The following is a 17,235-nucleotide window of genomic DNA, read 5'->3' as shown; positions in this document are numbered from 1 at the left end:
CGGTGGGGCTCCAGTTTAGGGGGCGCTAGCGAGCCATTTGGGCGCGCCCTTGCCCGAGCCCATTAAAATACTTAAATTTTCACCAGGTGTGATGCATGTGCAAAGTTTCATGAGTTTTTGAATATGATAAAGCCCCCAAAAAGCCAATTCATTTGCCTGAATAATAATAAAAATAATAAAAATAAAAATAAAAATAATAAACGAAGCAATTACAATAGGGCCTTCGCACAGTTCGTGCTCGGGCCCTAAATACATGCATACATAGTATTCAAACATATTTGACAACTAGACAATTGATACGCGCAGATTGTACTTCGGATATATCGGTCCACATCCTATACCAAGTGGTGGCGGTAATTCACCGTTTCGTTGTTTGCTAACAGCCAATAAATACCGAGAAGAAGAAGAAGCGGTTACGAAGTGATGTCACGGGTCGGGAAGAACATTGTATTTATTGTAGGACGAAAACAAACCCATTCCTATGTGTTCATTTTAGACAGCTAAATAAGTAAGTATTTGCTTGTTTTTTTTTAAAGCCGTAAACGCTAGTATTAGTAACAGCATATAGTTTGTGTGTCTTGTTGATCAAAAACCATATTACCGTAAACAATCGAAAGCTGACAAAATTAGCGTCACGGAGCTAAGGAAGCTAAGAGCTGAGCCCGTCCAACAGCCTTGGCATTCCGGGAGATAAACAGAAGGAGCGTGCTAAGCCAAGCTTGGTAATTCATAAACCATATGAACAAGACGGTAGGGCTATAGTTTCACAAATGTGACTTTTGTTCAGCTGATATATGTCCAAATAGGCTAGCTAATTATAGCAAGCTAACAGGCGTTATTACGACCAAGTGCCGTTAGTTTCAGTTATCTCCCGTCAGTAAAACAGTGAAAGCTGTAAACGGACTTTGAGACACGTAGCAAAAGTAACTCCAGAACCAAACCGAAGAACTGCTCTTCCCTGTTTCCTGTGTCATTGTGTCTGTTTACAGACGCTAGATTGATACTCTGGTGGTCAATGATGGGCCCACACTCTCGCTATTATGTTATTATTATTATTCTTGTCATATTTGAGTTCTAATATTAGATCATATCAGACCGGTGTTAAGATACAGATTCTGATGGTTTATAATTACTGTTTTCCCCCTCTGTTTCTTTGCAGCCAAAACATAAGGAGGCACCAGCAGACTAGTACAAACATGTCATATGGTAAAGCTGAGAGCCGCCCGGTCCCACGGGACTTCGGCACACTCATTCAGACATGCAGCTCCAACATCCAAAAGATCACACAGAATAGTAAGTGCTTCTAATTTTACTGCAGTGTGATGTAGACTTACTCAGTAACAGATAAAAGGGTCCCATATAACAACTGTTTGCCATGTCAGGACATAGTGAAGTCATCTTTATCAGAGAGTGAAGTCACCCATCCTCACAGCACTGTAAACGTGAGTTGGCAACTGAAGGAGACATTTCAGGTTTTCCTCTACCAAAGAAATTTTGTTCACTGACTCAGATATCTTTGATAAAGAGCGGTATAATACCTGTTTTTTCTGAGATATCATGCCAAGGAACTAAAGCACTCTAAGCTGACTCTAGTTTTTGGATCCTTTTTTGTTCTGAGGTTCTGATGCTCTAGACTTTTTAAATGCCAACTTGTATTTAGGCCAACAGATCGCATTTTCCTGGCTAGAAGCCTGTCTTCACTCTCATCAAAATACAAGAGAAAGTGATGTATTTCCTTGAAAATTTGATTTAAAAAAAACATAAGCAAGCAGTCTGTTTGCTATAAATTGCTAATACTACCCAGTCATATGTAAAGTGCTAATGCCAATACGTGACCTACTTGCCACTGGGACACAAACTTCAGAACAAGAGCAGTAAATTTAGGTCAGACTAATGAGGATCACAAACTAACCACCTCCTATTACCAGTGTCCCTGATGTTGGATCAGGGACACATCTAAAACCTGCAGGACACTGGCCCTCGAGCCCTGGATTTGAGGATCCCTGGTGTAAACTATGCCAGCCAGCTGGCTTATGGCGTTCCATGTATGCCCTGCCTGCTAGCATCTTGAACCCTGCTGTTATGTGTTGAATTGTCTCAGGGGCATCTCTGCGCAGCCTGCACCTGGGTCTTGCCTGGTGTGGTAGACCCTAGCCTCTACTGATCTTGTGCATAGAGCTTGTTCCTGTGCTGCCATGATCAGTGCCTCTGTGCTGTTTTTCTGTTCTCACATTGTTCCCCTGCCACTGAGAGTACACCTTGAATAGTTTAGGTTTCCAGCTTAGCCATGATCTTATCTTTCAGGTCAGTTGCTCTGGTATTCAACATACCAGTTGTTCTTGGAGCTTGGTACCAATCTCAGAGTGGGGATGATGACATCTCCCTCCTGACCTGATGTCCTGGCTCCCCCTTGCCATAGCATTTGTGTTGTATCTTGTCAATCTCTAGTTGTGATAGCAGTTGTTTCTTGCGAATGTTGGAACACTGAGCTACTAGTTGTTTCGATGTCAGTCTAGATGTTGGGTGTCAAAGAATCCACATCCTCTTCTTGTAACCTGTTTCACTGGAACTACATGTGAGAGCATCTGAGGACAACGGCTTTACTCATTTTGGCTTTCATATGTGCATGTAGAGCAAATAAGAAGGAACAATCCCAAGCAGAGATTCATATATAAAAACTAACTAATGAGAAAGTCACACAAAGATGGTGTTGATCAGGTGAATTCATATAAAGAGCAAATCAACATAAATCAGGGTAAAAAAGTTAAAGATAGTAAATGTTTCCTTACTTGAAAAGAGAAACAAGATTAAAACAAAAACAAACTTGTATTTTCGTTGCGGGGTTGAATAATTAAGGAGTCTGAACGATCTCTGAGCTATCTAAAAACAATTCCAGTCTGCCTCAGATTTAGGCACACTGGAATTGGTGTGTGTTTGTGTGTATGGTGGGGTGGGGTTTTTCAGTCACAGTCCCATAAATCTGAAAGAAAGCTTTCTTAGAGAAATGCTTAGTCTTATTTAAAAACAATTTGTGGTCTTGATTTTGGGAGCTTAGATGTTCTGATTGTAGCTATGGCCACCAATATCATTTGGAAAACTACCAGTTGCAGCATTTTGGTCCTGCTGACCATCATCAGGTACCTGATTTTACTTTAATAAATGTATTAGCGGTAAGGAAGACTGTGTGCAGGAGTTAGATTTAATTGTTTTTGTGGAATTTTTCTTACAATGTACCGGTCACATATTCAGGTGTGCAGAGATTGTGAATTAGCAACCAATCAGTCAGTCAATCAATTTTATTTACCGTATTTTTCGGACTATAAGCCGCTACTTTTTTCCCACGTTTTGAACCATGCGGCTTATAGCCCGGTGCGGCGTTTCTGTGGATTTTTCTTTAACCACCAGGGGGCTCTTTAGCAGGATATGAATCATGGGACGTCAAAGTTGGAAATCAAAGAAGAAAGCGCCAACAAGTGCTAGCAGCAGGCACAAAAGAGATTTTTTTCAAACTCCCTCATCATAGAAACCACAAAAAGAACTTCCTATGATGCCGCTTTTAAGTTGAGGGCTATCGACCTGGCACTACAGGAGGGAAATAGAGCCGCTGCACGTAAGCTCGGCGTGAACGAATCAATGGTGAATTGACTTGTTATAACTCAAATTTGGGGTTGTCTGTCCCCCTCTGCTGAGTGCCGAGTAATTGTGGAAAACCGAGAGCGGCGGAGATACCAGCGGCTTATAGCCCGGTGCGGCTTATATATGTACGTTTCCAGTTTTTTCCAAAAAATTTGTAGGTGCGGCTTATAGTATGGTGCGCTCTATAGTCCGGAAAATACGGTACTCTAAAACGACCCCTTTCAGGGTATGAGAGTACAATTAGAAAATTTAAAGCAACCTTCACATCATGGCTTGTGTACAGGAGAGGTTTAAATTTAGTTAAAATAAACAAAAGCAAACAAACTGTAAAATCTGTGAGCAATAAATCCAAAATCAGAATGTGTCAATAAACATTCCTGTTTGCCACAGAGAATTTACAGGAAATTATTTAAAATAATATTAAATTATTTTAATAAAGTTAATCAGATTAGACAATATTGTTTCATTCTTGGTTTGGAACAGTTCAGAAAACTTACGTATATTAGGACGAAAATAATTTTTTTTTGTCTCCGGTACTTTTCACGGTGGGTTTAAAAAAAAAAAAAAATGGGCAAAACAGTATATAATGATATTCATCACTAACAGCCCTCATATTACAAAGATTACATTGAGCCTGAGTTTTATCATTTAAAAAAAAACGTCTGTAATAGGGAGCCGATGGTTTCCACAACGAAATTTAGCAAAAATTTTCCGATCATGATAATTCAAGAAGAGTTTTCCAAAGAATTTTCAAGTTTAAAGTGATAGTAGTTGGAACATAACCTATTACTCTGGATTTCACCATGCCATTTTTGCTTATAAATGTCATCAATTCTCAGACTAATTATATTCCCATCAATCAGCATCAATTAATCCAATATTTGGCCACACGTAAGAAAACCCAGTTATTTATAATCTCTTTAACTTTTGAAACCCAGCTTGATTTAAAGATCTCTTTATCATACATGTCTTTAAGTAATCTAAACGGTGTTGGAGAACTTTTTTATTTACCATTAGTAAGATAACCCAAAAAATGTATCGTTCTTTTCTATACTAGTGCTTCAATGCTAAGTTGACCCAATTCCCTAAATACCATACAATTTACTGTCCTTTTATTAACTCAGAGTAAAATTTTTTTTAAAATTTCTTTTGAAACATAATAACTTGATCTAATTTGTTAAAACCCCATACTACAGATCCCCATAACAAGATGGGTACATCATTCTGTTAGAGTTCACACTGAATATCAATAGGAAGATTTAACTTAAGTGCCTTGATTTTCAGACAGTGCACTTGTCACAAAATAAAATTGAAAAATATTTTCTAGCTGGGATGTTGTGTCTTGGGCTGATCAAATATTAAAAGAAATGCGTATTTTAAAGCAACATCAAACTATGTCTTTATGAATATTATCTCATCCTATATCTTCTTGAAAATGTATCTATATAACTAAAAATAAATTATTACACGACCTGGCCGTCGATCATATGTACACATTCAGTGATGGCCTGTATATGTGCTGTTTCTTTATTGTGGCATTTGTATGCACTGATGAGTTATTCCAAAACTCACCTTCAAAATTGAATTATCGTTGTGTTCTCATGACAGCTGCTCAGATAAAGACCATGGTGAACCAGCTGGGGACCAGACAGGACACCAGTGAACTGCAGGATCGGCTGTATGTACAATAATTTGCCTGTTTTTGTTTTGTTTGTTCCTCTGCTAAACACACTTTTGACCAGTCACCTTTTATCTGCTGTGGCCCAGAGCTACCACACACATTTCTGTTAAACTGTCCCAAATGAAGTGTATTTGTATGCTTGAGTACCTTAAATTGTACATATACAAGAGCACTGTTCTGTTATTTGGACTAGAAAGCCAAGCTCTCTGCAAGATGATGAGCCACTTTAAACTGTTGATGTTTCCACAGGCAGCAGACACAACACTATACTAACCAACTGGCAAAAGAAACCAACAAGCATCTGAAAGAGCTGGGATCAATTCCTTTGCCCTTATCACCTTCAGAGCAAGTAAGTACTAGTTTACATTTCCTAATGTCACTATGGACTCAGAATAGGGTCAATAAAATAACTTTGCAAAATTGTGAAATTAATGTTTGTGCCTCTAAAAGTTTGACTTCTGACTCTGCTGTTAACACCGCAGGCTGAACGGACAAGAGTGCTCAAGGATAAATAGAAACTGAAATTTAATCATTACACAGAGAAAAACCCCCAAACATTCTGACACAAGTGTGCACAGTGTAACATGTACAAAATATCTCTGGAATAATAAAGTCGGGAATCTTTCTTGTTTACATTATAATTTGTACCATGTCTTTCTAACTGGATTCTGTGCGCCTCTGCTCTGTGGTGTCCAGAGGCAGCAAAAGATCCAGAGGGACCGGCTGATGAATGAGTTCTCAGCAGCACTCAACAACTTCCAAGCAGTCCAGAGGCGTGCAGCAGAGAAAGAGAAGGAGTCTGTGGCCAGAGCAAGAGCTGGGTCCCGCCTATCAGTAAGTGTCAGGCAGAGGGCTCATTTCACCTCTGTTCATGAAATATATTAAAATAAAAACACACACATAGAAAAACTCATGTGATCGTCTCATATTTGGCTGAAAAATTCCAGGGCAAAGATGGACTCTCTTGAAGGATGTGCACATTACCAAATTCACATGCAGTATCGGGGGGGGGGGGGGGGGGGGGGGGGTGTCACTTTGAACTGAAAGCAGGCTAGCAAACTGTGACGATGGCGATCTGTTCCGATAACTAACAGCTGAAATTCTCAGCCCAGCATGGCAGCACCTCAGCCAGGCGCAGTGCCGAGCCATCAGCTGCTAGCTGGAATCCTGACATGTTTTCGAAGTCACCCCTAGAAACAAAAAATGTTATTCTTGATGATGTGGCTCATCAGTTGATGAAGCCGTTCTGTGTGCCCCATAATCAGTCTTCTGATCAAAAACTGATCTCAAGCACCGTCTCCCGTTGATGACATATTACCATGTATATGATCAAACAACATGAACTGTGCAGATCAGTGATCTATCACACCTTTCTCACAGAGATTCTTCATCATTTTGCATCGGTCTCCTTTCATAAAGTTGTGCAGAGTCAGAGTAAATAGTTTTGGATGCTCCACACCCGGCATGTTTTTATTCCTGATTTATTGTTGCGTGTTGATTATTAAATTGTGTTCAAATGTAGTGTTTACAAAAATATTTTTATACACAAACAGTATTAGAAATGTCAGATACATGGTAATATGTTACCAACATGCAGTGTGATTTTTACATTTTTATGGGAGAAAATTCTGATCAGGGAAACTAAATAGCTTGTAAAAAAGACATAAATTAAGACCAGGATGGCCAAAATGAACTTTCATGAACTATATAAAAAATAATCCACAATCTGATTAAGCCAAAGCCAGAAAAACATTTTTATTTTAAAATTCCATTATCTAGAAAGCTGCTTGAGCTCGGTCCTTCAAATATTTTAGGGTAAATATCTGGTACTATGGCTTTATGAATATGGACTCATAGGAGTGGACTTCAGGTTAACACAGGATGGTGGATGCTTGAAGTCCCCAATTTGTAACTACAGATTTTGAGGTCTATAGAAGGTGGGGGGCTGATATTTTGCCTACGGCTTCCCGTCCGTCAGTCTTTGTTTTTTTGTTTTTGTTTTTTTTTTTTTTTTGTTTTTTTTTTTTTTTTTTTGGGGGGGGGGGGGGGGGGGTTGTTTTGTTTGTTCATCATCATTAGTTTTGAAAAATATCCCTGTCTACCTGAAAATGCAAACACAATCTCCAGGTTTGTCAAGAGCATGAGTCAGGGATTGAACCAATAACCTTCTAAAAATCCCACAAAACTTTTTAAATCTTTATTTATTTAACCAGGCAAACAGATTAAGAACAATTTCTTATTTACAACTGCGGCCTTGCAAACTAGCATAAAACGAATCCACTACAGCAAATATTTTCTTAAACATTTGGCAACAAATACGAGCCTTAGAAATGTTATTTTATATTCAGAATTTAGTCTGATTAACTTGAAGCGTTTTTTTTTTATTATTCTATGAAACTTGAAACCTGATTATGTGGACTCAGTGTTTTCTATTCATACTTTTTGGTTACAGTGGAATTTTCCTTTTGTACATCCATTTTTGTGCCTTCATAATCTTCCACTGAGTTGACATTGGCAGTATTGATCTTTTTTTCCTTCTCTTTTAGACTGAAGACACTTCCCGGGATGAAAAGCTTGTGTCATTTGATAAGTAAGTGACTCCTGTTCTTTCATGGTTTCCTCTTTGTTGCAAGGTGTGTCATGGAGACCCACACTATCACAGATAATTTGAAAATGAAGCTCTTACAAAGTAGATTTTTTAAAAAGTTGTTTATTAATCCAATCTCATTATACATCCTGTATAATGACAATAAAGGCATTCTATTCTGTTTTATTCTTTACATTACATTGTGCACACCTATTGCACCGAAAGCACTGAAAACACATTTCCAGGCCCATTTGCGCTGCGTCAGAATGGAATGTTATGTTGAGCATTGAGTCCACAGCAGTTGGATCAAAGTGTGGAGAAAACGCAGACTTCATGTACTGATTGCTGCACTTTTGGTGGAGGCAGAGTGATGGTGTGGGGTGGCATCCACCTCCCTCACTGGAAAAATAAGGCCTGTCGTCACTGGAGGCAATCTCAATGCTGAGAAATATCGAAATGAGATTCTGCAACCAGTGACAATCCCATATCTCCACAGTCTGGGATCCAACTCATCCAAGATAACAATACTCGCCCCACAGAGCGGGGTTTATTAGAATCTGGGAGTGAAGAGGATGGAATGACCTGCCTGTAGGCCCGACTTCAACACCCACTGAACACTGTGGGGTCAGCTTTGTTGGGCATGCTCTTTGTGCCAGAGTGACCAATGCAACCACATTGGCTGAACTGAAAGAAATGTTTGTTGAAGACTGGGATGTCATCTCGTAGCAGCGTGTGACCAAGACGGTGGCCATCATGAGGAGGAGGTGCCAGGCTGTTGTGGCTCTGTATGGTTCTTCCACCTGAGGCCCCTCTTTGATAAATGAATGAATTGTTAAATTGGCAATATGTCTTATTTCTTCAGATTTCAATCCTCCAATAAATGAAGCCAAACAAGAGCCAATAGCAGAATAAGCTGTTTGGCTTTTGCAGTGAAGATCTGAGAAGTTTTTCATGGACACAAACCACAAAGTCAACTCTGCTGCTCAGCCCACAAATTCATTTTTCTTACAAACGTGGCTCCATTTAAGGGGGAATAAACAAGCTTTCCAACAGCACAGCATTTATTGCCAAGATGCTGTTACAGCAAAGAAACAATTGACCAAATACAAATTTTTGTGCCAAGTTTATTTACATGTAATAAAATGTTTGCATCTAATATTGCAGCTGTTTGCACGATTAGTAATGCTGTCCTGTTGTTTAAAGCCAAGAGGAATGGGGTCAGATGACCACACAGACAGAGGAAATGGCCATCACAGAGGAGGACTTGGAACTCATCAAGGAGAGAGAAACCAACATCAGACAACTTGAGGTGATTCTTGGCTCACTATTTCTAATAAACATCACCATTAGCCCTTCACCAGGGATACTGGCCTCCACTCAAATCTACTGTGTAGTCCTGGAGTGGACACACTTGGTTCAGCTCATTCTAACATGGGTCTTTTTTTTTTTTCTGTCTGTCTTTAAACTTCAGTCTGATATCATGGATGTAAACCAGATCTTCAAGGACCTGGCTGTGATGATTCATGACCAGGGAGAGATGATTGGTGAGTAGTAACAGGAAGGTTGTTATTCTGTGACTCAGTTTGTGAAATAACCAGTAATCAGTTACAATGTCACTATTCTGTCAAGCTTCCCTAAAATCAGAAGTTCACTTACAGTTCAGATCAACCTGTTAATAACTTATTTAATTTACTAAGTTATTGACAAAAAAAAGTTAAATTAGTGATTATGAGATTTGTGGGCAGTGCAGTGGTTAGCACGGCTGCCTCACATCTAGAAGGATATCTAGAAGGTCTGGGTTTGATTCTGTGTGGAGTTTGCATGTTCTCCCCGTGTCTGTGTGGGTTTCCTCCCACAGTCCAAAGACATGCACTTACAGGGGTTAGGTTGATTGGTTACTCTAAATTGCCCAAAGGTGTGAATGCTGCTCTGTCTCTCTGTGTTGGCCCTGCGACAGGCTGGTGACCTGTACAGGGTGTACCCTGCCTCTCACCCTATGTCAGCTGGGATAGGCTCCAGCCCCCCCTCGACCCGGAACAGGATAGGTGGAAGAGAATGGATGGATGGATGAATTGTGACAAATATCATTATCAGGCAGCCACAGGTTTAGTTAAGTGTGGAATCTTGTACTTGTCATTTATTTCAGGATCCCAGCAGTGCTGATAGGAGGTGGGATGTGAAGGTTCTGTTGAAGTTTGACATTTGTCTTTTCATCCATGCGCTGAATTCAGGGTCATGGTGGGGCACACCCTGGACAGGCCTGCAGTTTATCACAGGATTAACAGAGAGAGACAGACAATCATTTAGCCTCATATTCACTCCTATAGCTAATTTACAATCACCTGCTGCTCTAACAGACATGAGTTTGGACTGTGGAGGAAGCTGGAGTACCTGGAGAGAACCCACACAGGCACAGGGAGAGCATTCAACTCCACACAGAAAGGTGTCAGGTGGTTGTCATTAGCTCCCAGCTGACCTTGGTGTGTTTTTTTTCCCCTGCAGATAGCATTGAGGCAAATGTGGAGAATGCAGAAGTTCACGTAGAACGAGGAACAGAGCAGCTCCAGAGAGCTGCTTACTATCAGGTGAGAGCGCATCAGTTATTCTTAGTGGTGTCATTCAGAGCACTCCCTGATAATAACCCTCCTGCACCTGCTTTCTTCATCACAGCAAAAGTCCCGGAAGAAGATGTGCATCATTGCTATGGTTTGCTCCATTGTACTTGTCATACTTGCCATCATTATCTGGCAAGCTGCTAAGTGAGCTGATTTCACACGACCAACGCTTCTGTACCTGATTTTGCTCAGTCCCCTCCCACCTGCAAGTACCTGCTTGGAATCACAAGAAGAGCAAGAAAAGGCTTATCCCTGTACCAAGATCAGCAGAGCACAGCTCTACAGAGGGCGAGTCAATGTGGAAAATGTAGATATCTGAACTAATCAAGCCTGTTTATTTGTTTCAAAAACTGAATCAAGTGATTAAAGAGAAAGTGGAGGTCTGGGTTGATGCAGGGGAGCAATTTAAGAACAGAGATTCCTAAATTAGTCTCACTCATACATTTCTTCTTATTAACTGCACTAACACTAGCTGTCACTGTTTTGCAAATGTAAAAATATTGTTGGAAATTATATATATAAACAAAACACAGCTTCTTTAGTTAATTGGTGACATTTAGGATTGTATTGTTTTTTACCATGTTGTTGTGGCCCCTTCTGATGTCTATTGTGTGCAGAGAGCTGTATGTCCAGCTGTGGCTCCTCACCTAAACAGGAGCTCAGTATTCTCTTGGTAATGACAACAGTGGTGAAACCACACATGCTGTAACCTCAAAGCTAAAAATGTTACCAGTATAAGTCAAATTCAAGGCTGCAAATATTCAGTTAAAACCTTGGAATCATAAATAATGACACTTTTGAATGAAATGTTTTACGTTGATTTCTATGAATGGTGACAGTATGCAGAATAAATGTCTTAAACATTTCATCTTTTTCTTATATTTTATCCTCCTGCTCTGTACATGTTGACTTTAACTGAGTTAAAATTTTGGGAAAATAAAGAAAAAAAGACTTTTAATTGCCAGAATCACAATAAACCTTTCATCAACACTAATCTCACTGAAGGAAATGTGGATCTGATTGTCTTTAATCAATTTTCAATGATGATGCCCATTGGCCAAGAAATGGAAGAAGACAGATGCTCATATGAATCCTTTAATTTTGCCCAAGTCCTTAAAATTAAGACGGGAACATGTGCGTGCTGTTCCCAAAGTTAGAAAACTCTTAAGTGAGTCACCATCTCTGAAACACCCACACAGGAAGCAAAAATGTGAAACTTAATGTAGGAAAATATATTTTGGAAATCATTTTTGAACTCTAGTACAGACCTGCTGAATCAAGAAATCAAAACAAACATTGAAAACAAATATTAATATTTCTGAGGACTGTTTTGTGTCTGTGCTTATAATTTGGTGTCTAAGGCAATGAGGATCCTGATATGTACTGTGGGCTCAGTGGGGGCCCACCAACTGTGTTCTGCCCTGGGGTCCCAGAGGAGGCTGATGCAGATTGTGGATGAGGAGATGCTGGAAACGGGAGTTAAATGTAATGTTTTGAACTGTTGCCATGTAGCTTAGCAGCACTCTATAGAACACATAAACACCTGCAGCATTTGTAAAATCAGCATCTTACAGTTTGTACCAGAACCATCACTGAGCATCATTGTAAGTACTTACATCGATAGTTTTAAGGTCATTGAAGTTCATACAGTCAAACTTCTAAATAATACACTTGACTCTTTTCTACATAAATATTTCCCTAAAACTCGTGTCTGGCTGTTTGCTGTGTAGAAAGTTCAGTTTGAATTACTGACATGTTGTGTGATAGAGCAACAAATGATGTCATTTGCATCATTTTAAGAAATTAAAAGAAGAAAATATCAAATATATTTGAATGATATTGAACAAAAAGTGCAGTATTATCAGAAAAATATACGTACAGCAGCCCTGTTACTGCAGCTGTTAAATAAATGAACAATATTTCTCTCTGCAACATAGTTCAGTTTAAGCAGTTATTAAATCATAGATGTCACCATCTTAATGTTGTAACTGGCTGAGCTGAAGCTGAACTAAACAGAAACAAATCAAATTAATAAAACTCATGTAGCTTATTAGCATTATTAAATATTATGTATCTGGTAATTAATAATGATTATGTAAAATAAAATGCACACACACACACACACAGCTGAAAACAAATCACTATATCATGTATAACGGGGTAACTGCATGTGTAACAGTGCATTATATTTGACTCTGATCGTGTTATATAACACAGTACAAAGTAAGAACTATAGTTTGCTTTCAGTCAGTTCATAAACACTTTTAAAGGTATTTGACTTCTTATTTAAAGGTAAATACTTCAAGTTTTTGTTAAATACTCTAAAACTAACTGATTTTACTGCTAAGTGCTCCTTGTTCCCACATAATGTTTGTCCTTAGTTTAGTTCTGTGTGATAAATCATATAAGATGTCAGTCCCACTGTAAGAGGATCGAAACTATGAAAGTGTGCCACAGGATCTCAGACAGTTTGTCATTCTTATGGAATTTCAGAGAATCAGCACAAACGTCTTCAGTGGACGTCATGAAGGAGTCAGAGAGCGCTATAGAGGGGATACCCTGTAAGGTCTTGGATTCCATGCTTGAGACGGCCTTACGTGACCTCTTGGGGGAAACAGAGACTCGTCCACTTTCACCAACACCTTCTTTCCCCGCTGAGCCACCCACAGTGAGTCATAATTCAAAAGTAATAATTGAGGAGAGCAAAGTGAAGCTGTCAAGAACAATAGAAACTATGGATGAATGCAGTTTAATGCAGATGTTCTCTGATCTCTGTACTCTGTGTTGTTCATGCAATCTTCTCTGAATCTGAAGGATTAGATTACCAAGGGTTCAGTCTCTCTACACATACTCTTTGTTTCTGTGCTGCTCATCATGTGATGTTTGAAATGCTGCACTAAGTGTCAGTATTATGGATCCTGAACCTTCTCCATCCTCCACAGAACCTGCTGCATCAGCGGCCTTTAACCAGCATCCCCACAGCAGCAGCGGCCGCTGTTCCTCCTCCTGCTCCTTCAAACCCAGTAAGCTCCTGTTCTCACACTGTGCTCGCCCACATATTACTGACCTCTGTGACCTCTGTCAGCTTCATTGCTTATGTCTAAAGGAGAGGGTAAATTCTGCCACCTGGTGGATAGATGACAATAATGCAGCTTGTCTGATCACCTGTCCTGTGGTTTTTGTGTTTACAGTGTAACGTGCCTGTGATTCCAGACAGCATGGTCCAGTACCTCCGTCCTGTTGGAGTACTGTAAGTAAAACACACGAGTGAACACAGCTGCTGAACATCTGTATCTTCATAAACTCTGTTGTCTCATATCTGTGCAGAAACGGTGTGCTGGTCTGTGACTTTGATTTTTCTGCTCCTCCAGTCGGTGCACCCACTCCAAAGTAAGTTTGCTCTGCTGCTTTTAGACCTTTTAGACGGCTCCTGATCTGCAGGTATCTGCAGCCATGAATTATTGTAATGAGCCTCCTTCAATGGAGCTTTGATTCAGCCATACGGCTTTACTCATGTTTTTTAAAATACTTTCCCCACAGTTGTACACAGCGGTAACGTGTGCTCGTACTCTGTGTTTTATTCCTGCAGAAAGAGGAGCGTTCAGTCCAGCAGGAAGACGACCGGCCATCGTTAAGAAGCCACCCAACGCCTTCATGATGTTTCTGAAGGAGCCGAGAGTGATGGTGGAGTGCAGCATACATGGAAGTGCAGCTGTGAACACAGTTGTGGGAGAGAGAGTAAGCATGTAACTCTGCATAGATTTATGCATCTGTTAATGTTTTATGCTCATGTTTGTGCATGTGTACCTGCTGTCCTGTAGTTATGTGTAGTAGCAGTGTGGATGCTGACCAGGGACCAGCAGGAGCCTTACTACAGGCAAGCTGAGGAAACAACGGGTCCTCCACACCCAGCTGCACCCAGACTGGTCACCTAAAGACAACTACGTATGTCCAAAGTGAAAACACACAAGTCGCACACGTCCACATCAGTGCACTGAAGCTGATGAAACACTGTCACTGCACAGTTTGTAACAGCTCATCAAAAGTCTGATGTGTTTGTTTTCAGGGCAAAAAGAGAAGAAGAGCTTCCACCCCAGCACAGCTAAGAGGAGATTTCTGGGAATCACAGGGAATTTTTCATGTGAAATGTGATGAAAACCAGACAAAAATGGATTCTTACTGGATCAGATCACAGACTGTAAATTCTGTGCATTTCAACAGATGACAAATATATTTGTGAGATATTTTTAAGCCCTTACTGAGACGTGTTCAGCAGTTTGAGTGACGCTGAACATTCACATTAAAACAGGAGAGACCTGCTCACTCAGACCTTCAGGTGAAGGTCAGCGTTATTACAGATGTTCAAAACACTGTCAGTTTTACCACCATCACAAAACAGCTGTCCTCCAGAACAACACAGCTGACGCACAGAAGCTCCTCCTCTCCTGAAGAACGACCTCGCCGTGACTCTCATATCCAGTGACAGTTTCTTTAATATTTCCATTAAATGTTGCTTACTGCAGGTTTAAGAAGCAACAGCTTGTCTTGAAGGTGTTTTTAAAAGTCTCAGAAGACTCACTGCATGTTTGTTTGTGCTGCAATTTAGCTTGAAGACCTGCAGCCCGTCCGTCCTGCCACAGAGCCTCAGGAGCCCATCGTCCAATCACACCTCATCCAATTCTTACTGGATCAGATCAAAGACTGTAAATTCTGTGCATTTTAATAGATGACAAATACACTGCATTTTTGTTTGTGTTGTAGTATAGCTCGAACACCTTGATCCCATCCTTCCTACTACACAGCATCAGGATCCCTGCACCTATAAACTTTTACTTTTCAACTTTTTCACTTTGTAGTTTTTGATGTTGGTTACTAATTAACTTTATTAATCTGTATTATTGTTATATTGTAAATAAATAAATGCAAAATTAAAAAAAAAAAAGGTTTCTGTCAGTTTGTATTGGGGTGGCTGTAGCTCAGGTAGAGCAGGTCATCTACTAAGTGGAAGGTTGGTGGTTTGTTTCCGAGCTGCTCCAGTCTGCATGCCAAAGCATCCTTGGGCAGGATACTGAACACCGAGCTGATCTCCAATTCAAGCATCAGAGGATGAATGTGTGTGAATATGTGAATGATTGTTGTATTGAGTGCAGGGTTCGTATGGATGCTGGAAATGCTTGTAAGTGCTTCAATTTTGGATATAATGCTTGAAAATGTAACCGCTTTTTGCAGCTGCTGCACACAAAGAAACATTGCACACAAGAGACGCTGTGGCACTTGACACTCAGTTACTGGGGTTTTTTATAAAATTTATTTTTAAAGGTTTTATGCTCCAATTAGGAGCCTACAACAATTCACAGAACAAAATAACATTTTATGCCATAAATTTAACAGTTTTTGTAACGATGGTTTTAATTTAACATTAACAATCTAAATAGACCAAAAAAAAGACAAAAGAAAAAACTGTCAGTGGCAATGTGAGATGAAAGTGATGTGATAGGAACTATTCTGACACACAGATGTTGTGCTGGCTCATGTAAAGCATAAGTCATCTTCATTTTGGTAAAGGGTTTCTGAGGCTGACTTAAATGAGTAAGCAGCTGATGTTCCTAAAAGCTGCACAACACAGAAACAGCAGCCATGGCAAATTCCTGAAATGGGCTGATGTCAGCTGCATTTCTGAACTTCCAAACCTCACTCCAGAAGCCCGCTGTATTTTTTTGTTTCATTCCATTCACTAAGGTGGATCAGTAACACACCACTGCTGAACAATCTTGTCTATCTCAGCAGGCGAGTAGCCAAGGAGCTTGGCTATTTTTTCTATTTCTCCCAGGCTCTTATTGTGCTTCAGAGTTTCCTCTACATTGAAAACTGACATGTACTTCAATGCTTCAGTGTTGTCTGGTAGTGTCATCCTCAACTCTTTAGTGAGGGAAATGTTGAAGGCTACACACTGCTGTCGGACATTGTTCTCCTCAGCTGCCTTTGACTCGAACAGGTAACCAAGGTACGGTTTGGGCCCCATGTATCCATCATTTGGCTCTTTGAGTAAGTCAGTGGATTCAGCACCCTGCTACTCACAGACTATCAGGTTAACCAAGCTTTCGAGAAGTTTAAGAGGATCTACCTGCTGTACCTCACCCAGCACTGACTTCAAAAAGTCAGATACAAGATGTTCTGAGGATTACTGTACATGGAGTATAAAACCTCAGCTGTGTGTAGCAGGTTCACTGGACTATATGACAGCAAAATGCAGTTTAGAGCCTCCATTGGTCCAAAATGTTGATGAAACTGCTTTCTCGGGTGGAGAGCCAACGTGTTGCACATACCTTGGTTATTTGTACGGGTTTCTCCGCACAATTGATGGTCTCATATATGGCCTTGTTGGCCTTCCTGCATTTTGGAGAGATTGAAAACCAGTTTTAAATCTCCCCTACCAAGTACTCCACACTACATGGGATGGTGTCATTGGAAGCATGACTTAAAGCCAGCTGCAGAGAATGACACACGCAGTGAACAAGGACCAAGAACTTTGAGGCATAATCCTTCAGTACTATATGAACCCCATTGTTAATCCCTACAGAAGCATTGTCAGTCCCTATGCCCAGGAGTTTCTTCTTTTAAGACTTACACTTCTCCAAGGAACGCCACAACAGCTTGAGCTACAGATCTGGTATCACGTCCTGCCAACTCAACAAGCCTGAGAAATGTTGAGACAA

At 40.2% G+C, this 17,235-nt stretch overlaps 1 protein-coding gene across 1 annotated transcript; it reads left to right on the top strand.

Moving 5' to 3' along the window:
- The first annotated feature begins 386 nt into the window (after window positions 1-386).
- Window positions 387-11,385, top strand: stx12 (syntaxin 12). Its single transcript, XM_030741984.1, has 10 exons — window positions 387-508; window positions 1,160-1,293; window positions 5,245-5,314; window positions 5,567-5,666; window positions 6,014-6,151; window positions 7,864-7,907; window positions 9,108-9,213; window positions 9,376-9,448; window positions 10,407-10,489; window positions 10,575-11,385. The coding sequence occupies exons 2-10, from the start codon at window positions 1,197-1,199 to the stop codon at window positions 10,665-10,667; spliced, it is 804 nt and encodes a 267-aa protein (XP_030597844.1). The 5' UTR covers window positions 387-508; window positions 1,160-1,196; the 3' UTR covers window positions 10,668-11,385.
- Window positions 11,386-17,235: the final 5,850 nt, after the last annotated feature.

Source organism: Archocentrus centrarchus, chromosome 11 (genome assembly GCF_007364275.1).
Source record: "Archocentrus centrarchus isolate MPI-CPG fArcCen1 chromosome 11, fArcCen1, whole genome shotgun sequence".
Lineage (NCBI taxonomy): Eukaryota > Metazoa > Chordata > Actinopteri > Cichliformes > Cichlidae > Archocentrus > Archocentrus centrarchus.
Note: the sequence above shows the minus strand (reverse complement) of the source record. Positions and strands in the feature narration are given on the sequence as shown.